The sequence below is a fragment of the Diorhabda carinulata genome, chromosome 6 (genome assembly GCF_026250575.1).
Source record: "Diorhabda carinulata isolate Delta chromosome 6, icDioCari1.1, whole genome shotgun sequence".
Classification (NCBI taxonomy): Eukaryota; Metazoa; Arthropoda; class Insecta; order Coleoptera; family Chrysomelidae; genus Diorhabda; species Diorhabda carinulata.
Genome location: NC_079465.1, coordinates 29,181,523 through 29,209,274, shown reverse-complemented (window position 1 = coordinate 29,209,274; position 27,752 = coordinate 29,181,523). Strand labels below are relative to the sequence as shown.

Here is a 27,752-nt window from a genome sequence, read left to right as displayed (position 1 = left end):
GCTTGTAAAACGCCGCTTGTTATAACAACTTTCACTTGTCATTTCATTTATGATCATATGGAGCATTTGAATGTTTGATATTGTTAGACTTTGCCGGTATGAATGTTACTTGTGTAATTTGTGCTGAATTATTTATTCCCGATGAAGAAATCTATTTTACACAATGCGGACACGTTTTTCATTATCACTGTTTAATGAATTGGATAGAAAGGTTACAATTTTATTAGATTTCAATTTGAATTATTTTCGATTTTTTTATGTTTCAGATCAAAAAGTTGTCCTCAATGTAGACAAAAACTATCAGAAAAAACTATATATAAAGTTTTCTTCAATTTCTGCAACAAAGATTCTAATTTAGACGCCACCAGTTTGACGTACAAATTAGAAAATGCGAATTTCACTTTGTCGTTAAAAGAAAGAGAATTGAAAAAAGTGATAGAAGAGAACCAGAAACTGGAAGAAATCAATAGATCCCTGAGAAGAGAAATAGCAAAGATAGAAACCGAAGGAAAGGGATTACAATCCACTATACTTGCTATTAAAGAGCAGGTAACTCATTACAAAAATAAATCTAAGGAAGTGGATGTGTTGTCTAGTGAAATTCTAAAATTGAAGAATAAGATAAAGGACATGGGGAATATAGAATTGGTTATAAACGGGTCTAGAGATCAAGTTAATGATATTTTGAGGGAAGAACACAATGTTGAATCTTTGGCTTTGTTAACTGTTACTTTGAAGAAGTAAGTATTGTTGTTAATTTTAAATAAACTATTACAAGACAGAAAAATTTGGTTGTTTGTGGATAACATTAATTTTATTGATTCCATTGAAAGAAATTTTTCTGATTTTATTTTAGAGCCCTAGTCGATTCTGAAAGAAAAGCCTTACAACTAGATTACAAATTAAAGAGATACAAGAATGAAATAAGTAAACAAAAAAAAGATGTATCATTGTTGGAGTCTCAGAATGCGGACATGAGGTAATCAGAAACATTTATGTGTTAATTTTAAAAGTGAACATACTGTCCTTAGGAGAGAAATGCAACAGATCAAAATGAAAAATGAAAAGGAAAACATTATATTGAAACAGAAAATAAAAGCCTTTGAGGGGAACAACATGAGTGCTACTAAGAAAATGGATTCAATACAAGATAAACAAAACTCTAATGTTTTACCATCTTCAGTGGTAAGTCTTATTTGGAAGCAAATAAATCCAGTCACCAACAATAAAATTGGGTTTTTCCATACAACATCGATTTGTATGAAAATTTGGAATTGTTTCACCCCTTTCTACAAAAATTATATAGGCACTATCTGTGTTTGTTGCTTTTTAGGGGTGGAAATTATCCAACTTATAAAAACTTAGAAATGAACATTTGATGAGCTTAATATCCCTGGATTGAATACAATAAATTTTAAATTATACACTTTAAATATTTCAGAATACAAATTATAATTTTTTAAATAAATTAACCCTTGAAAATAATTTTAAAGAACAGTTCATAGTTAAAATATTTTACAGAGTATTTGTAATTGATATTTTTGTTTTTGAGGGTTATCGGGTTTTTAATTATTAAGTTTCATCCCTCAAAAACATTACCCCTTTTTGAATGAAAATTGATACAAACAAGTTTTTTTATAAATTAAAAAGTGCTCCAAAATGTACAATGAATGTATGAACATGTTCCTAAATGTATTGTAAGGATCTCGAACGAACTTAACTTCAGTCCATGAAAATATTATATTTTGTTAAAGACTGAAGTTAAGTCGGAACGTCAATTTTTTATCAATCTTTAAAAAACTAATTTCAAAAGAGAAGATGTAATATCAAGAACATTTATATATATTATTTACTAGATATTTCTCTAAAATATACAGGGTGAAAGTTGAAATAAAAATGCCTATGGAATACTCTAATAAAAAAAAGTTCTACCCCAACGAAAAAAAAACGCGGAAATAGTGAAATTTGAAGAGTTTTGATACTACTACGAAAAAAGATGGATTATAAAATATTCAAATAATTGAAAAAGAAATGCCAACGATTGGAATGAATAAAATAAGATTTTTGTATAAGAGAGTTTTAAATAAAATAAAGTATTTCCCTTAAAAAAATCATTGAGAAATTTTTTTAGTTTTTTAGGTTTCATTATTAATGATTTATTCAATTTACAGGAAGATTCAAATACAAAATTAATCATTTTTTTACTGTTCACCTGTTATTTTTGTTTTGTTTATTTTTCTGTATTATAATATTATTTTCAAAGGACGAAAGCCTGCTGAATTTAGTAGCTTCAGATTCCCCATACTTGCCGGTAAAAAATAAATTCAGACCGTTTTTAGAGACGAAATTTCAAGCTCCTACGAACGTTTCATCCAGTGGATCTACCAATGCGTCATCAAGTAAAAACGTAAGAAATTTAATTGCTTTCATTTAATTATAAATCGATTTCTTCTTTATTAATTGTATATTATCTGTATAATTTTTAGTATTCGATATTCAAATTGAGTCGAAATTTAACATCCGATAAACAGAAAGCGTCTACTTCTGAGGTATCTTACGACGGTTTGGGGGGATCTAGTAAGGAGGATATTTATCCTACACCAAAGAAAGTACAAAAAGGAGTAAAGAGGACCAAGAAATCTACGTTACCGACTGTTAAATTTAAAAAGTTTGCTCCTTTATCCGTTAAGCCTAAAGTTGTGGACTTAATCAATTTAGATTCTGAAGAAAATATTTAATTTTATCATATCATGTTTCTCGCTCCTATTATGGTTTTTATAGTCCAGCTAGGAGAAAAGTACCTGAATTGTTCCCGTTTTTTGTGTTTTTTATTGAATAAATTTATTTTTTTATCATTTTGTTTTATTGAAATTGAAAGAGAAATTTCTGTTAATTATTTAACACCATATATTTAGAAAACACTTCCAGTTTGGTGGAACATTTACAGAAAAATAATATCAAATATTTTCTCTGCAGTCAGCACAAAGTGATTTTATATTTTGTCTCACAAAAATTCTTATAATCTATCTGATTTCTGTGTTCATTTTTTTTCCGAAGAGGTTTCGCGGTAGATTTTATTTGCTCATATAGTCCTTAGCTCCATATAAAATCATTAGGTTTTCTGGTTCATCACATGTTCCATCAATAATATATTGAATTATCACGTCCGGTTCTACGTTAGCCCTACTTCCTGCTTCCGATTTTACGCATGACTAAAAATATTTTTGAACCTCTTCTTCTTTTCTGGACAAAAAAATTTGCACTACTTACTCTAACTTCGAAATCTGAAATAAGCTAATCCTCTAAGATCAGACAAAAGGCCAATAGAGAAGAGAAGAAGAATAATTCTCTAAGCGATTTTTTTATACGATAAAATATATATGATCAACTTTTGAACTTATTGAGCAGAGACAAAAAATTCAATAAGAAAACCTGTCGATTAAATCAGGAAGTTAATTACTAGTTCTTGTCATGAAATTTTTAAATTATTCCCTATATTCTGCCAAATTTTAGTTTTCTTGTATCCAGCCGACTGTTTGTTATATAAACACTCTCATGAGCACGTACACATTCTATTGGTCTTTCACTCAGAGAAGTCATTTTTCTGTAACTACAAATTACACTAAGAAAGTGAGGTTATGTTTTTGACGGTAAACGACGATCAACGGGTAAAAAGTAGAAAATTGGTTAATTTCGACACAAGAGTGCGTACAATCGCGATCATTGTTTGCGTTATCACAATTACTAACGAGTTTAATTATCTTTGACATTTATGAACGTCTAGAGCGAATTATGCTCGCACTCATTCATGTACCGCTTAAGGCCGAAGTTTAAACAAAATGAGAATTAATATTTTTTCTATGGTTTTGATCAGCAGGTAATGAAATTAGGTGGATGTAATTGTCGCTAAAATAATAATTTTTATTACTTATACATTCATATAATCCATTCATATAATCAAACTGAAATATAGCCACAGGTTACTAACAATAAAATGGATCATCAAAATATTAAAAAGGAAATGGATATCCATAATGTAAAGGAAGAAGTAGATGTTTACGATGATTTTCAATCGAATATCGATATAAAACAAGAGGTAATTGGAGAAACATCTCCGCTAAAAATTGAAAATATAAATGTACAGATAAATGGAATTTATTCAATCAAAAAAGAAATCAACGATGACTTTAATACAACTAAAATATTTGATAAGAACTTGGATGTAATTAATAAAACAAAAAGAAACATCCCTGATACACCTAACATAAAACTGGCATATTTAAAAGTTGGAAAGCGAACTAAATCCAAAGGTGAGTTGAACTGATTTATCGCTGCTTTAGTGCTCTATACCTATATAAGTATGTTTAACAGTAATAAACATACTTTTAATTTGGTTGGATTTTTGTTTTTCTTTTTAATAATGATCAGGAAGATGTTTAATACCTCTTAATAGTATGAGTTGAAATTTTCATTTGGCTCCGTACAATTCAAATATAAATGAATATTCATATTTTCCCAGCAATGAAAATAATGTGGGAAACATTTGTTCATCAATGCTATAATAGTTGATTTTACATTATCCATTGAATGTCAACATCTAGAAAGATTATTAATATAATCGAACCTTTTAACTAGGTTGTTCAAGCTGTGGTAGAAAATTTATTTAATTTCTGTTAAATTTCAAAGTTCTTGATTTTATTGAGTACGTCTCAACTTATAGATAGGAATTGTGATAATCTGCAATAAATACAAGTAATACATGTTCTATCTCTCTCAATCCTTAACACAAATGAATAAATTTTTGAAATGACAAAATTTTAGAGACGAAACAAGTAAAGACAGTCTCAAGATGTAAATTTTTAAAAGATAGATTATAGTCTTTATCAAATGATGTTCTTTGCTTTTTGTTTATTACTGAGATTAATCATATGCTTATAATGCTTTTAAAAATGACCAAATCTTAATAATTTTGCAAATTGTTTTTAGCGTTAAGTAAGAATACTGTAGACAGGTGTCAAATATCATTTTGGTATTTGTTCAAATGTCAGAAAATCTATTAATGTAATAAATAATTTTTTATTTTCACTGAAGTATACCATGAGCATCAAAAAGACAATTTACCATGATTTTAATGTGTAAAAAATCTACTTTAATGAGGGTTCATCCCAAGTAACTCATATGTTTTAACTGTTATTTGCCTACGGTAAAAAAATTATGTATATTGATGTTAAGGAAGATCAAGCACTCCTGGAAAGATACACCACAATTGAGTTTGATTTAATACATAAAATTGTTAAGAGTGTTTTGAGATTGCCTTTTGTTAAGCCCAGAACCAAGTAAATTCCACTAATTTTTATACAATTGCATCTTGGAGTAGTGTTTAAGTTATTAATATAGAAGTCTATTACAATTTTTTCATAGAGGTTTTAAGTAATATAACTTTAACCAGACTAAGGGGGGCTTTAGAAATTATTGGGCCTAGGGGCACCAAAATGCTAAATCCAGTCCATTTCTGTAGATATTTTTGAAGTGATTATCTAATAGAAGTCTGATTCTCAGTTATTTAACTGCTTTTCTTGTTATTATATCCCTTCTAGGTATGAAGTTTTTCACATTACTTCCGTTCATCATATTCATTTCAAATTTTTTTTTACTTTTTCATGCCACTGTTATTACCAATAAATATGCATATATCTACAAAAGTATTCATATTTCAATTCTTTCTATAAATGACAAATTTTCTAAAAATTTTTGTTTAATAGTTACAGGGTCAATAAGAAATGGGAAATATATTCAACCGAATGCTATGGGGTTAATGATATGTGTATATTGTGGGAAATTATACACGAAACAAGTGGAATTGACACGTCACTCAACAATGAATCATTATATGAAACAAAACAAATTTTGTAGGGTTAAAATTCACCATAAAATTAAAAATCGCATGAGGAAAAATGTTGATGTAAAAGATGAGGTTGAAGTAGTTGAACATAAATTGAAAATGGAGTTGCAAGACACGAAAAATCTGTTGGATATTACTGATAATTCAAATAAACATGTAAATGAAGATTCAAAATTATCAGTAGGTGGAAGTTATTCAAATAAACAATCATATACTTACACAAGGTCAAAGCCATTCAAATGTGACCCTTGTGTGAAAACTTTTACACAGAAAAACATTTTGAATACACATTTACAAAGTCATATTGGTAAAAAATCATTTAAATGTAACATATGTTTGAAATCATTTCCATATAAAAGTTATTTAGATATACATATGGGTAAACACACCGGTGAAAAACCATTCAAATGTGATATTTGTATGAAAACTTTTTCTTATAAAAGTAATTTGAATATACATATGCCTAAACACACAGGGAAAAAGCCATTCAAATGTGAGCTTTGTATGAAATCATTTCCATATAAAAGTTATCTAAATATACATATGAGTAAACACACAGGGGAAAAACCATTCAAATGTGATATTTGTATGAAACTATTTTCTCGTAAACGTAATTTAAATATACATATGCGCAGTCACACTGGAGAAAAGCCATTTAAGTGTGATATATGTTTGAGAACTTTTTCACAGACGAGCAGTTTGAATACACATTTACGTAGTCATACAAGAGAAAAGCCATTCAAATGTGATATTTGTTTGAAAACTTTTTCACAGACCAGTAGTTTGAAGACGCATTTACGTAGTCATACAGGAGAAAAGCCATTCAAATGTGACATATGTTTAAAAACTTTTTCACAGATAAGTAGTCTGAGGACACATCTGCGTAGTCATACAGGAGAAAGGCCATTCAAGTGTGATACATGTTTGAAAACTTTTTCACAGATGAGTGGTTTGAGAACACACTTGTATAATCATTCAGGTGAAAAGCCATTCAAATGTGAGATTTGTTTGAAAACTTTTGCACAGACAAGTGATTTGAAGAGACATATGCGTTGTCATACAGGAGAAAAGCCATTTAAATGTGACATATGTTTCAAAAGTTTTTCACAGAAAAGTGGTTTGAAGAGACATTCACGTAGTCATTCAGGAGAAAAGCAAAATGTGACAAGTGTTTGAAAACTTTTCCACAGGCAAATTGTTTCTATACAGATTTGTGTAGTATGTGGGAGGAAATCCATTCTAATGTGTTCTGTTCACTGAAAAACCATTTTGATTGCTTCAAAGAGAGCTTCTACCTATTGTCATTGTCAGTGACAGATAATTCAAAAATTCATTTGAGTTCAGTTGAAGTAAAAGTGTGAATTCAGAAAGCTGCCAAATTGAAATATGGCTGGTCTATTAGAAAAGTGGCCACTCATCTTTGTCTTAATGTGAGTACCGTGGCCAGAGTGGAGAAGGGATGGGAACAAGACGGGACCATGCACCGAAAGGTTGGGTCTGGAGGAAGGAATATTTCAAATGACGCACAAGATGTTGCAATGATTAATTGAGAGTTGACAGAAGTAATAAGTTGCAAATTGTCAGTAAATGTTTAGACTTGGATGAGTATTAATGGCCCTGGCGTTTATCGGGAAAATTGGTGCGAAGTTCAACTTTAAAGTGTACCTTAATATCCTAGACAACAATGAGTTGCTGTCTTCAAATCAAAATATGAAGGAAACGATTTTATTTACCAACATGTAACCCAGTTGCTGGCAACAACAAGTAAAAAGGGTGAAAATTTTTTAACGAGTTCTTTAAAGTAGGCTAATTGATATAGAAAAACTTGAGAGGTCTATCCATTTCTCAAAATCAAAAAACATTTCTCATTTCGAGAATAATTTTGATTTTCAACTTTTCTCATTATTTCAGTATGTGATGAAGATAGAAGAAAATAAAAAATACTATGTTGTAGGTTGAGTTTTTCTCGATAAAAAAGGCCACTTAAACTTTTTTTATAAAAGCTTTAATTTTCTCGGAAAATATTCTAGAATGAATTATTGCATCTCGCTCGTTCAACATATGGAATAGAATATTGAAAATTTAATATTATTAATAATATTTAATAGAAAAATGTACAGGGTCCTTCACGACGAGCTGAATCGATATATATGGGAAAGTACTGCGACTATCCATTCACAAACACTGAAAATAGTGTGCGAAAGGCGTGCCGGTAGGATACTCGTAAAAAGGAAAGCCGAATTTGAAATAGGGTTGAAATTAGGCACTAATAGAAGGTTAAACGGTACCTGTTAAACGCAAAACGTAACTATATAATCTACTACCTAAGTAATCTCTACACAATATTTCGAAAAAATACTTTTCCCAATTCTCTTACGCAATTACTTGAAATTTTTATATTACAAACAATACTATTTCAAGACCTACACCTAAATTGAGCCGAACTGGACGGAATTCCCCATTTTATTACTCTACACATTTCTGAAATAGACTATAGTTTGGTGAATTCCTTCGAGCAAAAACTTTTTGTTTATCAATTTCAATTTGTTAAAAACACGACCAGTGTTTCAATTTTTTCGATTTCTTAAATACAATGAGCCCGAAGGTTAGTATAGAATTCGGTGGGGACGGGGGGCCGGCACGGTAGCTGCTATGTTCCTCAGCTGGTAAAACTTGTGACCCTCAAAATTGTAAAAAACTTCCCCAACTCTCAAATGAGACAAGTGACGATGAATCTGAGAGGGAAAATCAGATTCCGATATCGACATTGATGAAGATGAAGATTCTAGATGATTTTTCTTTATTTTCAATAAAATATTATATAATAAGATGAAATTGCTCTTTAAAATCCAGTTCATACATATTTTCCTAACCTAACCTAACCTAACCTTCTTATTGGTAATTTCTTTACAATCATTTCTGCATTTGCAAATGACTTGGAATAATAAAAACACTGTGAGATGATACCAAAATATGAGGAGGACGATCTCCATAATGTCAAAAACTAGAAACTCTATGAAACGAGTATTGAATTTGCTATTAACATTAGTTAGTAGTTACTTAGTCTTTGTTTTGTGAATTTTTAACTTATATAACCTCAAACTTTTTATGATTATTTATTTGACTCCTCGACGTGTTATTGTACCTAGAACATAATAAATACGATGTACCTCGAATATGTCCAATGTACAATACGATAAAACAGGTTCGAGGTACAACGTATTTTAGGCTATGGTCTCCTATAAACGCCGTCGGTCACGCCGTACGCCGCGTCACGATGCTTACTATAGAAATGTACCGTTGTGTTATTTTTCACACGCTGGCGTTGGCGTGTGGACACCGTAGTCGCCGTTCGAACGCTCTACGTCGCCTCTCTAGTTATTTCCAACCATTGCAGCGTAAACGTCGTAAATGTCGTCAGCACAAAATGTCGAAATTCGATAAAGAAAAAGACGAATTATTGATCGAATCAGTCCAATGTTATTGTGCATTATACAATAAAAGTGACAAGGAATATAAAAATAATATTTATAAACACAAATGTTGGGAAAAAATTAGCGAAATAGTCGGATTGCCTGGTAAGTCTTTGTTTCTTTATTAATTTAGTTAAGTTAGGTTAGGAGCATATACGAGGGGGTGCTTCCACTGTTCGAAACATTGTTTGAACTTATCTTTAGAGATGGCTGCAAGCTTTTGTCTCGTTCTTTTCTTGATGTCTTCAATGTTTTCAAATCGCCGTCCTTTCATGTCCCTTTTCATGCGTGGAAACAAGACAAAGTCGCACGGAGCCAGGTCAGGCGAATAAGGGGTAGTAGAACCAAGTTATTTTTAACCAAAAACTGGTTAACAGTTATTGCTGAGTGTGCAGATGAGAAGAACCAGTCACCTGTTTGCTGAACCGAGCTCCAAGATATTCCACAGATTTCAGACAGTTAATCAATTGTCTGTGCGCACAAGCTCTCGAATTCTTTCAACATTTTTATCTATTCGGGCAGTTGATGGACGTCCAGAGCGAGGTTTGTCGTCAATCGACATGTCGCCATTTTTAAATCGGGAAAACAACTCATACATTCGAGTTTTCCCCATAGCATCATCTTTGTAAGCAGTTTTCAACGTTAAAACAGTTTTATCGGCGTTTTTACCTAATAGAAAACAAAATTTCACAGCGGTAAGAACGGTAACTAGTGACGAACAGAACGTGGTAAGTCAACGGCCCGCGCGGCACTGAACTGGCGGCGAGTTGCGGCAGAAATCAGTACTACAAAAGCTCCACCCTTGGCAAGGCTATTCTGGTTACTTTTGGGTTACTACCTCCTCGTATATGACTTAAGTTCATTGCGAGTATTTACTGCTGACGTAATTTCTGTGCCCCCTGCTCGTCCGAGGGGTAGAAAATTTTCACAAGGTATTAATATGTCGCTGTCGTTGCAGTTTTTACTAAATGTACGACTATTTTCTGTCCACATATTATGTAAACAACATGTCGCCAATATTAGGCCGTCGATGGTACCAGTATCTATGTGAAAACTCTGAAAACGCGTCTGTAGATAAATTGTCTTTTCGCAGTATCTTCTTGGCTCAAAACAAATGATAGGATTTTATAAGACGTGGCGTTAACTTAAATCCACCATCGCCAACAATGTATCCTTCTCAGTTTCAGAATGTAAGAAGAGGTGGAAAAGTCTTCGTGACCAGTACAATAAAAAAACTAAAGAAAGCAGCGGCACAGGTTCAGCGAAATTAAATAATACTTGGGAATATATGAAGTTAATGTCCTTTCTGTCAAATGCTCCTGGGAGACGACGAAGTAAAGCTACAGGATATACTGTAAACGATTCACAGACAAATATCGGTAATAAGGGCGTTGATTCTGAATGCAATAATACGCCTAATACAGAGGTCAATACTGGCTCGGATTCTGAATGCGAGGTACATGTCGAAAGCAGAGATACAGCATTTGGAAACATCGGTGACACTGATACTCCGTCTCGAGGTCCTTCAATATCCAAGAAACGGAAGCCGAGTAAATTACAAGAAACAATAGATAAAAGAGAAAGTCAAAGACTAAATTTGCTGGAGGCACTAGTTAACAATACACAGAAACAATCGCAAGTTCGACCTCAGTCGGCAATCAAAAAGTTTTTTGAATCAATGGCTGAAGTGGTGGAAAATTTTCCGCCTCGTGAACAAGCCATCATCAGAGCGAAAGTTTGTCAGTTAATATCGGATACAGAGATAAAACTATCTTCAACAGTAACTCCTACGCCCGATCATTTCAACTGAAGGACAACAAAATAATTTAATATTTGATTTTTAATTTGACTATATGCTATTACACAGTTATTCTCTTACCTTAGTGCCAACTTCTTCAGGTGATATCGGCTTAGGATGCCTTTTTGATGTATTTGAATTGATTGACACGAAAATATTCAATAAATCTGATTTTGTTGCCTTTTAAGTATTTCTTTAAATAAAATCTGGAAACATCCTCTTTATTCCTCTTCATAAATAATCGTTGCCTTGTCGACTACAATTGAAATGTATTGACCGTTGACGCTGTGTCTGGCGTGCAGACGTCGATCGGTACGTCGTACGCCGCATACAGCATATAATAGGAGCCCAAGGCCTTATAAAATGTAATCTTGCGTCTTTTAATTCATAAAATATATTACAATTATTGTTGTTGGGAGATAATTTCACAATAAAATATGCCCAGAAGCAAAACAGGAATTAAAAAGTATCGACCTGACCCGGAAAAACTAAGAAGGGCGATAAAATTGATAAAGAAAAGAAGACTAACATTATACAGTATACCTTTGGGTATAAAGGTAAAGAAGACTACAACGTTGTATATGAAAACTGCAGCACAAAGAAAATTTTCAATCGGGAAGAAGAAAATATGCTTGTGGAATATATACAAGAGGCGGCAACTTTACAATACGGTTGCGCCTTTTCAGAAAAAGGTATAAAAATGATTTATCCCTACGCAAACTAGAAGTTATCAGCTTAGCGAGATCTACTGTATTTAATCGAACCAACGTTGCCTTTACCTTCAACGACTTTTAGAGCAGCTCTCGAAAAATGTCCTCCTTTGCCAGCTGCCAACTTTTGGAATTGTGATGTAACAGGATTATCTACCATGTTACTCCAAATATCATATCTACAAAGGGTTCCAAACAGATTGGAACATGACAAGTGCAAAAAAAGATTAGATTAGATTTATACCACAAATGCTGATTTTTTTCACGCGTCAACTTTAAAGACTTTATGCTTGAGCACCGCCACGAACTATTGGTGGCGCTAATCCTTCCAGTTGATACAACGAAACATTTTTAAGTTAGCTAAAGGTAATGGAGTGATTCTGATATTATTTCACCCACACGCAGAATGCAGCTGTTAGACAGGTCCTTATATAGTGCAAATGAACGAACACAGTAAGGCTAAAGTATTACCACATTCCAAAAAACCTGGGCTTAAAAGTTCTGGCAAACTCTGATTCTTCATCAGAAACATCCACATCAAACGAGACTGCTGAAACATCATCAGTGGATACTGCTACAGCTTCCCATTCTCCTCCAGGGTACTTAGTGGAGGATTATGTATTTTACGATGCCAAGTTTTTTCCAGGAAAGATTGGAAAATGATGAGAATTTATTTGAAAGGTAGGATTTTGTCAATGCAAAAACAAGTGTAGTAAAAAAATTAGTACTCATCACTAAGTTATTTGAGGAATTCTATGTATTAGCTAATTTTGACTAACAAACCTCCTATTTGTTTAAATAAAAATTTTGAACCTACACAATTAGCGAAAACAAGGTACTATTACTATTATATAGGAAAAGAGAAATTGAAGTGACCAAGACTAGTTCAGTTGTTAGTTAGTTCACTTGAAGACAAAATAAAACTAACGGCACATAATTAATTAATGGACTATTGTGGAATTTTATAATAAAAAAAAACATTTTTATATAAGGAAAATTAAATTTAAAAGTTGAAAATTAATGAATAAATAATATTTGATTAAAGGTAAAACTACTGGTTTCTCAGACCTGTGTTCTTCTTGTAAGAGATGGCGAGGGATAAAAATGGTAATAAAAAAAATAATTGGTCAAAAATGCTAGAAATATTCGACTCTAAAACTATTTAACAATCTGCCATTAAACCTAAAAAAAATCTGCAAATAAAAATTGAATCTTATTCAATATTATAAAATTTAGAAAAACAATAAAATAACTCCCTTTATTCTACCCCGAGAAAAAATAAATAGCATGTTAAACATTTAGGACTATTCTATTTTTATTGTATTAAATATTAAATTGTTTTTATTATTATTATTCAATGACTTTTCGCCTGTATGGATTTGAAAATGTTTATTATTCAGACAGCTTATCTTTGTGAATTTGTAAATGCTATTTTAGAATACTTTTTACTGAAAAATATTTTGAACAAATCCCACATTTAAATGGCTTTTTGCCTGTATGGTTTTGCAAATGGACATTTAAAGTACTTTTACGTGAAAATGATTTTAAGCAAACTCCACACCGAAAAAGCTTTCAAACAAATTCCACAATTAAATGGCTTCTGATCTGAATGAATTTGAAAATGTTCTTTCAAATAACTTTCAACTTCAAATGATTTTGAGCAAATTTCGCATTGAAATGGCTTCTCGTCTGTATAGATTTTCAAATGTTTATTTAAATTATATATTTATAATGTGAAAATGATTTTGAACAAAATCCATTATGAAATAGCTTATTATCTATGTGAAATTGTAAATTTACCAATAGACAAGTTCCAAAATGTTCTTCAACAGCATTTTATTAATAATGTTTGTTATTAGTTATACATATAAAGCAAAAACGAACTCAAAGACTTCAACTTTTCTGATATAACTAATTTTAAAATAGGAATTAGAGGTTAAATCCTTAGAGTAAAAAAGAAGAATGGACAGGTACTATATATTAAGTTATAAGACTATTCGGCAACTATGATAGGTTACTTTTCGTCATTTCAGCATTAAAATAGCTTATCGGTATTATGGAAGAATTAACATATAAAAATATATAGATCATGTTTGAAATTCGAAGCTTCCACTGAAAATTTAAGAGACATCGACGATGGTCAAACGACAATTTCAAAAATCCGGACGAATTTTTTGAGTATTAGCATGTTAGTATAATCAGCATATCCTATCATCTGTAAAGTTGATTAACAGCATAAATGTAATACTTAAATGTTATACTAAAAGTGGTTGGGTTATCTTCAGTACACAGTCTAAAAAAAGAATAACGTATCTCTAACCTATAAAAACTTGTGTATAGAACATTGATTGAAACGATTAAATAAAAAAACAACGGGTAATTTTTATATTACACATGTATGTGGTGACAAAGCAATCAGTTATTATTCTTATCAAATCCTTTTATTTGATTATATAGCGAATTGTATGAATGCAATGTGGATGTTTAATAGTGTTTAAATATTGGGATTTATATAAATTTTATTATTATTACTTAACCAATAATATTCATAAAATATAAATATGATTCACAATCTACGGACATTATTGACAATATTTCAAATTTTTGTTAATACTTATCACACATTATTTCCATCAACTAAGTTCAGCTTCCTATAGGAAAATTAGGTTGTCGGATTATAAGTGATGAAATGTTCAAATTTATTGCAAGTGACAAAGGCATGAACAAAGTGTAACTTAATAGTTCTTCATGAATATGACCAATTTAAACATGAAGAAACAACTGAGGCAAGTGACACCCACTTTACTATTCAGTTATGGACGATTTTACAGATTAAATAAATTTACTTAATCTGCTTTGTTACTGAATTAGAAAAATATAAATTTCAAACTCACATTCCTGGAATATGAAGAAAAAATAAATATAAAAATTATTATCTAATCTAGTATTCAATATCAGCTTTCTTGCCAAGATTATGTGACTATTTTTATATGATGAACCTTTAATGACTTTTGGAAAATATAAATATATTAATATAGTATGTTGCGCAACTAGCACAGTACAATACACTTTACTTGTAAAACCTAAAACCTTAGAACAATCACAGGAAGCTTTGCATTTTGCACTAGTGTAATTTCCTGTTGTAAGATAAATCTATAAAAAGACCTTGATAATTGATTTCTCTTTGGTTCGTCAAAAATGTCCAAAACTTTCATATTCACTATTTAAGCTGATACAAAACTGATATTATAACTAATTATTTGAATGAATAATAATTCTTTATATTAATATCAAATTTTCGATTCAAACTTCCCGCTAAAACGCTTATCACCAATATGGCGGTGTACTGATGTTATATGACGTTAGTACATAGTAAAGTTTGTAAATGGTTGTCAGTATTATTTAGTGTTAATTTGATTTTGTGTTATAAAATGTCTTTTAAAACTTATAAGTGGTGTATAGTGCCTCAGTGTACTAATACTTCGTCGAAAACACCTGAAAAACTATTTATTCACGTACCTAGAGCAATAAAGGAACGAAAACAGTGGATAAAACGAGCTGGAAGAGATCCAGAGTCCTTATCGACTTCAACTTCAATTTATATTTGTGAAGATCATTTTGATGTAAGTATAAATTATTTTTTTAACTTTTAACGAATATGTAAAATATCTATTATTTTTCTATTCGTTTCATATAAAGTAATTTATGTCATAATATTACAGTTGCCGAATGACATGGAAAACTATATAGAGTACCATTTAATGGGTTCAGTATCCAGGATAAAAATGAAACCAGGGGCTTTGCCTATAAAATATGAATGTAAACCCGACAAAAGAAAGAGTACTAGTACTAGACCCATTGCAACTAAAAGAAAAAAATTGAAGCTTATTATGAGTAGTGAAAAAAAACTGCCTGAACCAATAATTGGATATGTGACTGACTCACCAAGTACAAGTAAGTATATTATACAGTAGTAAAAGTATAGCACTTTCAGGAAAGATTTTTAGAAAATGGACGTTACCGCTCATACTATATAGCAATGAGGTAGCACAACGGGTTCGATAGTGTGTGATGACACTTAGTGGAGTCCCCAGAATTTTGCTCCGGGGTTGGGGGTCATGGCATAAGTTCACAGACCTCCAGAGGGTTTGGAGGAATGAAAATATTTTTAAATGGTGTTGTTTTGACCCTTCAGATAGTACTATCTGTAGCTTTACAAAAAAAATTACTATTTACTACTAATTATTTGATTTTTTTTATAGAACATTATTAAATTTTTTGACTCTGGGGTTAGGTGAGGCTTGCCTCCCTTCTTTGTCAACACTTTGTGAATTTTATATGTCATATGTGTTTTCTGAACCCCTTTAAACGAAAAAATGGTTGTGTTAATAAATATTTTTCATTTATACAATAATCTCATAATTAACATCCAACCTTTTTTCAGGTGAAGAAATAATAGAAATGGATCTTTTTGGTATCATTTCCATTGATCATAATGTAGATGTAAATGATGAAATTGAAATAGTTGGACATAAATTTAAAGAGCAGCTGCCTGAGTTCATAAAAATTGATAAGGTGAAATATAAACTAGAAATAATTGAACATGGATTGAAAAAAGAACTGAAAACCTTCAAGAAAATTGGTGATCTGAAAGAAAAGCTAAAAGGTTTCAAGGAACTTGATAACACGAAAGATAAAGTTAAAAATGATTTAAAAAAAGAGGTGAATGAGCTCATTGAAATTAGTAATGTGAAAAAAGAAATTGGAATAGATGAACATGAATTGAAAGAAGAGTTAAAAGATTGTAAGGAAATTGTTGATGTAAAATATGACGTTGGAATAGTTAAACATGAATTAAAAGAAGAGTTGAATGAAATCATAGAAATTAGCAATGTGAAAGAAGAAATTGAAATAGAAGAACATGAAGTAAAGGAAGAAATTGATAATGTGGAAGATGAAAATAATTTAACATGAACTAGAGACGAAAAAATTTATAATGTTACTACAAATATAGTGTTATTCTAATATTGATGACGGTCAGCATTTTCAGATGAAGATCTTAACGTTACCAAGAATTCATATAATGAAAGTTCCTCTAGACCAATCCACACTAACGAGAAGCCATTCAAATGTGAAATGTGTTGAAAGTTTTTTCCACAATAAAACACTCTATATATGCGAATCCATACAGGCATAAACTATTTGTTCATAATTTTTTGTTGAAAAAAGTGTTTTAAACATACATTCATACATCTACATTGGGGAGAAATCATTTAAATGTGAAACTATTCAAATGGAAAAGTTATAAGATATATTCTCAAATACACACAGGAAACAAGCTATTCAAATATGGAATCAATAAGAAAAACATATGGAAATCCACACAGGAGAGAAGCCATTTGAATATGAAATTTGTTCAAAGATTTTTCCGAATAAAAGTACTTTAAATACACGTTTGAGAACTTATAGGGGCGAAAAGACACATAAATGTTAAATTTTCCTCAAATGTTTTTCAAATATTAATTAGAGTGCACAATTAACTATTAACTCAAATCGGAAGCGTTTAAGGCTTGTTTGAAAATCAGAAAAAATCGTACAAAAAAGGTGAATAGATAAATTGCAGTGACAATTGTACAGAACTGAGGGTTGTAGTATTTATTTTTAAAATATTTTAGATTTCCTAACTTTAACTATAAGAATAATCCCCTTGTACCATCTGTGGAACATTGGTCTTAATGTGGTCTTTTAAGGACCTCGTCTTTTCTTTCTAGGCCATCGTTTCCACAACTTTCCATTGCATAAACTAATATTTGATTTGAATAACATAATTATTGTTTATATTATTAGACTCAATAACAAGCTTCTGACAGTTTTTTAATTTCGTCTGTGTTAATATATTCAATATTTGATTGTACTTTTCGAAGCTCCATCCTTATCAATATCTTCTCCTTTATTTTGCGTTTTTAGGTGCGTCTCATTGTTATTCATTTCCAAGTTTTTTTTCTTTCTACCTTTATTTTCATTTCACAGATTTATTCCTTTGTCTCTTGGTCTTGCTTTTTACGATTCTTCTCTTGTTTCTCTAATTATGTTTGTTTCCCTCTTTGATTTATCTCTTCAAACATTTTCTTCACTTGGATATATGTTACTCAAAATTTCTAATGGTTCTCTCTTGGGTGTAAAAAGGGTACCATTATCAGTAGGTGTAGAATTTAAAACCGAAAGAGAGTCAAGTTGACTAAGATGTTGTTTAGTATAGTTGGTGTGATAATCTGAATTATATTTTCTTCTGCTATATCATGATCAATTAAAATTTCCGCTGTCTCATCTAAGAGACAGCTATTTTCCTTAAAGGTCAACTGATCAAATTCATTTCTACAAACTCGTTATCTATTTCAATGTCTCCTAGACTTATATTCTCGACGGCACAATCGATTCTTCTATTTGTGGGTACTTCTTACAATCAAGGTCAAATTAGGTTTCACTACCGTTATCGAATTAATGGTGTAATAAAACATTCTTATGCTTGCACCCATAAATCACACAAGCATTTATTTTCAGATGTGGATTATGCTCTTCAAATTGGTTCAAGGTGTCAACTTTAATTTTAGACTCTAGTATTGCAAATGTGTAAGCTTAGATTCGGTCTTTGCCTTTGACGTAACAAAATTGGATTGTGTGCTGTAGACCGTCCTCTACCCTGTAAAGGAGTCTTTTTTGCCGATTACTCTCCGAGCAGTCAGATCATGATCGGTTTAATCATTTGTTCCAAGGTTTTAATAAAATGAGTATACGTCACATGACATTCCCCCTTAGGGCATGTTTTGTGGTATGCGTTTTCTATGGTTTTGATTAACTGAGGTTATGTGTCTTTATCTGTATTTAGAAAGATGTTCTAAGGGAATATGTCGATTATTACTACATTTTTTTAATAACTAAATTCATGTAATCAACAAAATCGGAAATATAGCAACAGTTTATTAACACAGAAATGAATGTTAAGGAAGAAATGGATATCCATGATGATTTTCTATCGAATATCGATGTAAAACAAGAATTATTTGACGAAATATCTACTCTAAAAATTCAAAATACAAATGAACAAATATATGCAATTTATTCAATCAAACAAGACATAAAAGATGACTTGAATACAGATAAAATATTTCATAACAATGTGAAAGCATTTAGTGAAAGAAAAAGGAACATTCTTACTTCACACAACATAAGAAACAAACTAAAATATTTAAAAGTTGATCATGGAAAGCGAACTAAATCAAAAGGTGAGTTTAATTGATTTATGGCTACTTTGGTATTAAATATAATTAGTATTTTCATATTATTTTTGTTCAATAATAGGGAACAAGGGGTAACTAGATATGGTTTCAAACTTTGGCACTTATCATTATAGTGTAGATCTGGTTGTGCTGCATTCAAACTTCTACTATTTTTTGGACATATTTTTGATTTGCTTATTAAACAGAAGACTGATTTCCAGATATTTCACCGCCTTTGTTTTAATAATCCCTTTTTCTAGGTATTTTTTTTTCATGTTCATTTCAAACGTCATTTTACATTTTCAAGCTATTATTATTAAAAATAACTACAAATTACAAATTTTTAAAAAAATGTTTCTTTAACAGTTGCAGGACTGATAAAAAAACGAAAAAATATTCAACCAAATGCTATGAGGTTAGTGATATGTGTATATTGTGGGAATTTATACACCAAACAAGTAGAATTGTTATGCCATTTACAAATGAATCATTGGATAGAAGGGAAAAAAATATATAATACTAAAATTCACCATAAAAGTAAAAGTGATATTTGCATTATGGGAAATCTTGATATAAAAGATGAAGTTGATATAGTTGAGCATAAATTGAAAGTGGAGTTGCAAGAAACCAGGGATCAGTTGGATTTTACTGATAATTTAATCCCATGTGTGAATGAGGTTTCAGAACCATTCCATAGGAGCATTTGCTTAAAATCGTTCCCAGATAAACTTCAAACAGAAGAAAAGCTATTTAAATGTTACCTTTGTATGAAATCTTTTGCATGGAAAAGTAGTTTGATTACTCATTTACAAAGTCACACAGGTAAAAAACCTTTCAATTGTGACATTTGTATGAAAACTTTTTCACAGAGAAGTGATTTGAAGAGACATTTGCGTAGTCATACAGGAGAAAAGCCATTTAAATGTGACATTTGTTGGAAATCATTTTCTGATAAAAGTAATTTAATTAAACATATGCGTAATCATACAGGGGAAAAGCCATTCAAATGTGACATTTGTATGAAATCGTTTCCATATAAAATTAGTTTGAGCAAACATTTGTCTAAGCATGCAGGAGTAAACGCATTTAAATGTGACATTTGTTTGAAACCATTTTGTCACAAAAGTAATTTAAATGTACACATGCATAAACACATAGGGGAAAAGCCATTTAAATGTGACATTTGTTTAAAAGCATTTTTTCATAAAAGTAATTTAAATATACATATGCGTAGTCACACTGGAGAAAAACCATTCAAATGTGACATTTGTTTGAAAGTTTTTTCACAAATGAGTAGTTTGAATATACATTTGCGTGGTCATACAGGGGAAAAACCATTCAAATGTGACATTTGTTTTAAAACTTTTACAAGGATAAGCGGTTTGAAAATACATTTGCATAGTCATACAGGAGAAAAACCATTCAAATGTGACATTTGTTTAAAAACATTTTCAGAGATGAATAGTTTAAACAAACATTCTGTTGTGCATACAGGAGAAAAACCATTCAAATGTGATATTTGTTCAAAATCTTTCTCACGGAAAAGTAGTTTAAATGTACATTTGCGTATTCATACAGGAAAAAAGCCATTTAAATGTGAAATTTGTAAGAAATCTTTCACACATAAAAGTAGTTTGAATATACATTTACAAAGTCACACGGGTGAAAAGCCAGTCAATTGTCAGGTTTGTTTGAAACCATTTTCTCATAAAAATAATTTAAAAGTACATATGCTAAAGCACACTGGGGCAAAGCCATTCAATTGTGACATTTGTTTAAAATCATTTTCTTATAAAAGTTATCTAAAAATACATAGGAGTAGTCATACAGGAGAAAAGCCATTCAAATGTGAAATTTGTTTAAAATCTTTCTTACAGAAATGTGGCTTGAATAAACATTTGCTCAGGCACACAGAAGAAATACAATGTCACTAAAATTGTAAGAAGAGAAAGTATATTAAAATAATTATTTGCTTGTTACTCTGTATTTTCTTTTAAGATAGAGCCAACATGACCAATCAGAATTCTTGGTCTGTATATAGGCAGCCACTTATTGGTTTTCTTGCAGACACACTTATTATTAGGATGCTCATTGTAGAAAAGCTTTGAGGCGAGAATCTCTTTTCAGTACTCCAATAAATCGCGTTTTCATATAAATTTGGATCTTCGGATTCTAATTGGAAAACTAGTAACTTTCTGTAATTGTGTGTTTTATGTGTAACTTGAAAGTTGAAACTAAATTTGAATACATAAAATAAATTCCTTGAAACTAATTTTAATTCGTGTTATAACATTGCAGTATTTTTCTATTAGTAATTTTGCTCGATCACTGACATTTGACAAAATCACTCGATCTTCGGTCTCGCGATTTTGTCATGTTAGTTTCTCTCGTTAAATTATTGATAGAAAAATTTTGAGTTAAAAAGAAATTTATCCGATAAAAAAAAGCTCTTGTGTTTTTACTGTTGATAAAAAGCTATTCGAATGTGATATTTGTATCAAATCGGTTATGACAAAACAATTGTTGAAATTGCATTTGTTTTGTCATACAGGTGAAAAACCAGTTAAATGGTCGCATTCAGCGGACGAAACCGTTGTTCAACCCAAACAGAATCGTTCCGTGACATACGCCACAAATTTAACATGTTCGGAACCGAACTCCTTGATTCGGAGCGCTTTTAGTTTCTGCTAGGTGTTCTGTGATCAAACGTCAAATTGTAAATACTGTATCTATTGTTGTAACCTGCCATAGAAGAAAAATTACTGCATTCGTTATATTAAGATAAAAGTAATGAATTGGAATTGCATAATTTCGTTTTGAATCATAATGATAATTTTTATATACATACAAAAGTGGGTCACCTCATAATTATTTGAAAAGAAACTAGACAAGAAAATATATCTGTCATAAACTAATACGATACAGAAAACAAAAAAGTCTTAACAGTGACCGATCAACATGTTCCTGATCTTGATGAGATCTAGCGAACAAATTTATCCATGGTTCGATATCTGTTATCCTTCCTGAGATAATGGCCACTTCCGGTATCTCCGGAAGTAAATGTCGATTTCTCGTATCATCACTATTCTATGTATAGAGTTTCATTTTTTTAGTATGATCTACACAATAATTTTTATGTAGCACGTCTATGATAAAGCGGATATTACCTTCCGCCATATGCTAGAACGATCTTTGGTATAAATCTCATTTATTGGGGAGATAATGCTTTAGCACACATCGATAATTTTCTTTCTCTCTAACATCCGTGGTTTAAACTGAGGACAACTAAATAGTCTTTATAATGGACGTGAAACCAGAAATAGAAGATGCTCTCATTAAAGAGGAAAAATTTGATATCGAAGAACTTGATATCAAACAGGAGAATGACAAATTTTTACAACTAACATGTGATAATGTTAAAATGAAAAAGATGATTTATAAGGAAGGCCTAGAGTGTAAATTGGAAACAGGTACCAAAAAATCACTATTTTATAATGAACTTTGCTGTAGCTATTTCAGTATTTTACTAATTGTTTCAGGCATAGAAATAGATGAGATCAAATGGCATCGAACATCGTTCACCGATGACCAAATTGACTGTTTAGAGGAAGGTAAGCTAAATAGCTAAATAATAACTCCTATAAAATAATTAAAATTTCTAGAACATGAGGAAATATACTCTCAAAATATTTCTTCTTGCACCTTTTTAAATCTTATCAATTTTAGGTCACTTTTTATAGAAAATCAGGAAAAAATGACATTTTAACATATTTTGGTCTCTATATTTCATTTTACGAAAAAGAAACTTTCTTATACTAATATTGTTATCCCCTATTCAATTTGTGTAAATGTTGATAGAATTTTTAGTTTTAATTATTTCTTGCAGGGTTGTTAAAAGATGAAAAACGCCTGAACACAAATACTATTTCTGGGATTGTGATTTGTGGGTTTTGTGGAAATCTATACACAAAACAAGTAGAATTCCATTACCATTTTTCAACAAATCATTTCATGAAAAGACGTAATTTATTTAAGATGACGTTTCTCAGAAAAAATAGAAGCTGCATTAAAACACGAAATGGGATTTCAAGGAATATGAATGAAGATGTCAAAAATGGAATTGATCTACTAGAAGATGAATTAAAAATAGAGTCGCAGGAAACTAAGTGTAAATTCAATACTGATAAAAAGCCATTCGAATGTAATATTTGTATCAAATCGTTTATGACAAAACAATTGTTGAAATTGCACTTGTTTTGTCATACAGGTGAAAAACCATTCAAATGTGACATTTGTTTAAAAACTTTTACATTGAAACGTAGTTTGAAAATTCATTTGCGTGGTCACACAGGAGAAAGGCCATTCAAATGTGATGTTTGCTCAAAAACTTTTTCACAAAAAAATAGTTTAACCACACATTTGTGTGGTCATATAGATGAAAAACCGTTCAAATGTGACCTTTGCGTAAAACAGTTTTCAGACAAAGTATCTTTAATAGGACATGTTTGTAGTCACACTGAGGAAAAACCATTTAAATGTGACATTTGTTTAAAGACTTTTGCATTCAAAAGCAGTTTGAATACTCATTTAGATAGTCATACAGGGGAAAAACCATTCAAATGTGACATTTGTTTGAAAAGTTTTCCACTGAAAAGTAGTTTGAAAATTCATTTGCTCAACCACAAAGGAGTAAAGCCATTCAAGTGTGACATTTGTTTGAAAACATTTTTAATGAAAGGTAATTTAAACACACATCTACGTACTCATACAGGAGAAAAACCATTCAAATGTAACATTTGTTTCAAGAGTTTTTCATGGAAAACGAATTTATTGTCACATTATATCAGTCACACAGGAGAAAAACCATTCAAATGTGATATTTGTTTGAAAACTTTTACACTGAAAAATAGTTTGAATACACATTTGCGTATTCACACGGGGGAAAAACCATTCAAATGTGACGTTTGTTCAAAAACTTTTTCACAACAAAATAGTTTAACCACACATTTGCGTTACCATACTGGGGAAAAGCCATTTAAATGTGATATTTGTTTAAAACAGTTTTCAGACAAAGTATCTTTAACAAGACATGCTCGTAGCCACACTGGGGAAAAACCATTCGAATGTGACATATGTTTGAAGAAATTTTCAGTAAAAGTATCCTTAACACGACATGTTCGTAGTCACACTGGGGAAAAACCATTCAAATGTGATGTTTGTTCAAAAACTTTTTCACAAAAAAATAATTTAACCAAACATTTGCATTATCATACAGGGGAAAAGCCATTTAAATGTGACATTTGCTTCAAACAGTTTCCAGAAAAAGTATGTTTAACAAGACATATTCGTTGTCACACTGTAGAAAAACCGTTCAAATGTGATATCTGTTTGAAAAGTTTCACAATGAAAAGTAGTTTGAATACTCATTTGCTTAGTCACACGGGAGAAAAACCATTCAATTGTGATATTTGTTCAAAAAAATTTTCACAAAGATATAGATTAATTACACATTTGCGTTATCATACAGGGGAAAAGCCATTCAAATGTGACGTTTGTTCTAAAACTTTTTCACAAAAAAATAGTTTAACCACACATTTGCTATGTCATACAGGGGAAAAACCATTCAAATGTGATATTTGTTTGAAAACTTTCACATTAAAAACTGGTTTGAATACTCATTTGAATATTCACACAGAAGAAAAACCATTCAAATGTGACATTTGTTTGAAAAATTTCACTTTAAAAAGCAGTTTGAATACACATTTTCGTATTCACACAGGAGAAAAACCATACAAATGCGACATTTGTTCGAAAAGTTTTCCACGGAAAAGTAATTTGAAAATTCATTTGCACAAGCATGAAGGGGGAGAGCCGTTCAAATGCGACATTTGTTTTAAACCGTTTTCACAGAAAGCTAGTTTAAATTCACATCTACGTACTCATACAGGGGAAAAACCATTCAAATGTGACATTTGCTTGAAAACATTTTCATGGAAAACAAATTTAGTAACACATTCTCTCAGTCACACAGGAGAAAAACCATTCAAATGTGATATTTGTTTGAAAACTTTCGCATTTAAAAGTAGTTTGAATAAACATTTGCTCAATCACACGGAGCGGAAACCATTCAAATGTGACATTTGTTTAAAAACTTTTTCACAAAAATATAATCTAACCACACATTTGCGTTATCATACAGGGGAAAAGCCATTCAAATGTGACATTTGCTCGAAACAGTTTTCAGTAAAAGTATGTTTAACACGACATATGCGTATTCACACAGGGGAAAAACCGTTTAAATGTGATATTTGTTTGAAAACTTTTTCATGGAAAACTAATTTAGTAAAACATTCTCTCAGTCACACCTGAGAAAAACCATTCAAATATGACATTTGATTGAAAACTTACATATTCAAAAGTAGTAGTTTGCGTAGTCACACTGATGAAAAACCTTTAAAATGTGACATTTGATCGAAAAATTTTCCGCTGAAAAATAGTACGAAAATTTATTTACAAGGCTATATTGATCGATGACCTTGGAAATTCGGAATGATGCCTTGATAGCTGCCTTGTTCTTGTGTAGTGCTTTAAAAAAAGTTGCATCGCCTTTTCTCTTCTTAGAGCTGAATTAAGCGGATAATCTTTTTCAATCCCACTGTGAACTGTCTTGAAATGAGACTCAACATTTCCTTTCTCTCCAACGAGACACTCACATCTTTAACTTGCGTAAAAAAGTAATCGATTTCTCATTCTGCATTTTAGTGATAGATTTTCGGCTTTTTGCTTGAACTAACCATAGTAAAAACAAAAAAGGAAAGAGCTTAAACGTGTACACGTAAATTAAACACATACGGCACAGATATAACCTCGCGCTGAGCGTCATCGCGAGCCACCGGTGGCTCATAACGTTGTCGACTGATTTGAAGGAAACCAACTGTCCCGGAAGAAAACTCTGAATGGTCGCATTGAGATCCTCAACTTCTTTATTTTTCAAACGTTAGGCGAAGAAATGATGCACGTGTCAATGCGCGATACACTTACAAACGCTGTTGTTCACGTGTTCTGAATGTTTCAGTGACTCGTTGACGGGCCAATCTTTGTCTCAATGCATTAGCTCGAAGGCGTTCGTTGTGATGCTCTTGACTTTCATTAACACGTCTGATTGCAGCCTGGTTTCTTACATTTTCATTGTCTTTTGCCGATCTACGGTTTTGGAGTCATTGTGAATTCCGAGTGCGTCGATCAATATTTCCTCCTCGTCCACGAAGACGTGGCATTGTCTTATGTACGTAATTTATATGCTAATATAGTACACTTAATATTCACTGCAATGCGAAATATCTAAAGACACCGCACAAAAAAATTAAATTGTCAAAATAACGAAACACACTAATCTAATGTAATACACACAAACTAAATGCGGTACATATGATATCAAAACACAGCGTACAAAAAAATTACATGTATGAATGAATACTACGTACACAAAAATTCATTCAAGTCGATTCAGCAGTAAATAACTTAGATACCGATTGCCGCGCCATCTGTCGGGCTTGGTTGTGAATCTATATCATCCTCGAATCCACATGAATATAAAAAAATTTATTCAAATCGTCCAGCCGTTTAGTTCACTGTCAACACACGTCCAGAAGAATTTTATATACATACATATATATGTGTACTTATGTATTCATCGTCTGGGAAATAATTAAGATTTTCGGTGGTTTTGAATTGTAGTAATTAATATATGTTTGTTTTTTTAATAAAAGATAAAGTTTTTGCATGAATAAAAAACTTAATGCTTACTACTTGATTGTTTTATTTCCCAAAAAATCGTACTTCATAGGATGTAGGAAGAAGGACGGAAAAAATATACGAGTAAAACGTGCCCTTAGCTGATCCTTTAAACATGTGTTGGGGCATGGTATGTTAAAGATGTTCGAAATGCAGATATAGGATTTACCGGACAAAAAGCGACTCAAACTCGACCTAAATCCATTATTGAATTCAATGTAATATGCTTTATCGTAGAACCCATTATTTGTTTGAAAAATCACATCAACTTTGGACTTGGTTGGGTATTTGGGTTGGGAAATTTATTGTAAGCAATTTATAGACGGAAATTTGGAAATGCAGTCGATGCAAGTAACATGGAGCCTTAATACCACGTATATTAGTGTGCGTGACTGATTTTAATGTTATTGCGTTATTGAATGATGTGGCGTTATCGTTTTGTATGGGTTATGTACAAATTTCTGTGTTGAACCACAGAACAAAACTTGTCTGATACCACCGATACATTATTGCTGTTAAAACGTCACTAGTTCCCATTCCTGTAGCCGCCTATATGTGCCTTCGTCGTCTCATACATTACCATCGATGCTGGGATTCCAGTGTTCCTCACCCTCAAGATGAATTTCGATACATTTATCTTCGGAATGAAAATAAACATGGGCTAGAATCTTTCCACGACCGTCGAAACTAAAGCTACAAACGTGATTGACTTGATTGGCTCTAAATTGATGCTTCCTATGAACGATTGATAAAGTAATGTCGGACGCAGGCGTTGGTATCTGCACCATAAGCGTCAAG

At 31.3% G+C, this 27,752-nt stretch overlaps 5 protein-coding genes across 11 annotated transcripts in view; 4 read left to right on the top strand and 1 right to left on the bottom strand.

Moving 5' to 3' along the window:
• LOC130895473 (purine nucleoside phosphorylase-like) overlaps nucleotides 1–27,752 on the bottom strand; it is a 320,652-nt gene that overhangs the window by 176,651 nt on the left and 116,249 nt on the right. The gene's annotated exons all lie outside the window — the stretch shown is intronic.
• Nucleotides 4–2,853, top strand: LOC130895469 (E3 ubiquitin-protein ligase TRAIP-like). The gene is made up of 6 exons (XM_057802773.1): nucleotides 4–211; nucleotides 267–740; nucleotides 857–979; nucleotides 1,032–1,185; nucleotides 2,264–2,407; nucleotides 2,487–2,853. Exons 1-6 carry the CDS (start codon nucleotides 99–101, stop codon nucleotides 2,736–2,738), a joined length of 1,260 nt encoding a protein of 419 aa, XP_057658756.1. The 5' UTR covers nucleotides 4–98; the 3' UTR covers nucleotides 2,739–2,853.
• Nucleotides 3,040–11,360, top strand: LOC130895466 (zinc finger protein 436-like). 7 transcript variants are annotated; one of them, XM_057802767.1, is made up of 5 exons: nucleotides 3,457–3,877; nucleotides 3,974–4,310; nucleotides 5,763–6,082; nucleotides 9,300–9,480; nucleotides 10,557–11,360. In XM_057802767.1, the coding sequence occupies exons 2-5, from the start codon at nucleotides 3,995–3,997 to the stop codon at nucleotides 11,183–11,185; spliced, it is 1,446 nt and encodes a 481-aa protein (XP_057658750.1). In that variant the 5' UTR covers nucleotides 3,457–3,877; nucleotides 3,974–3,994; the 3' UTR covers nucleotides 11,186–11,360. The 7 variants fall into 7 exon arrangements, with proteins under 7 accessions (XP_057658752.1, XP_057658751.1, XP_057658750.1 ...); XM_057802769.1 differs by having other exon boundaries at nucleotides 3,040–4,310; nucleotides 5,763–6,058; XM_057802768.1 differs by having other exon boundaries at nucleotides 3,403–4,310.
• Nucleotides 14,172–17,926, top strand: LOC130895472 (uncharacterized). The gene is made up of 3 exons (XM_057802778.1): nucleotides 14,172–15,506; nucleotides 15,606–15,837; nucleotides 16,328–17,926. The coding sequence occupies exons 1-3, from the start codon at nucleotides 15,240–15,242 to the stop codon at nucleotides 16,855–16,857; spliced, it is 1,029 nt and encodes a 342-aa protein (XP_057658761.1). The 5' UTR covers nucleotides 14,172–15,239; the 3' UTR covers nucleotides 16,858–17,926.
• Nucleotides 18,765–25,529, top strand: LOC130895816 (zinc finger protein 845-like). The gene is made up of 6 exons (XM_057803367.1): nucleotides 18,765–19,166; nucleotides 19,527–21,086; nucleotides 21,712–21,779; nucleotides 22,450–22,630; nucleotides 22,700–22,771; nucleotides 23,047–25,529. Exons 1-6 carry the CDS (start codon nucleotides 18,875–18,877, stop codon nucleotides 25,527–25,529), a joined length of 4,656 nt encoding a protein of 1,551 aa, XP_057659350.1. The 5' UTR covers nucleotides 18,765–18,874.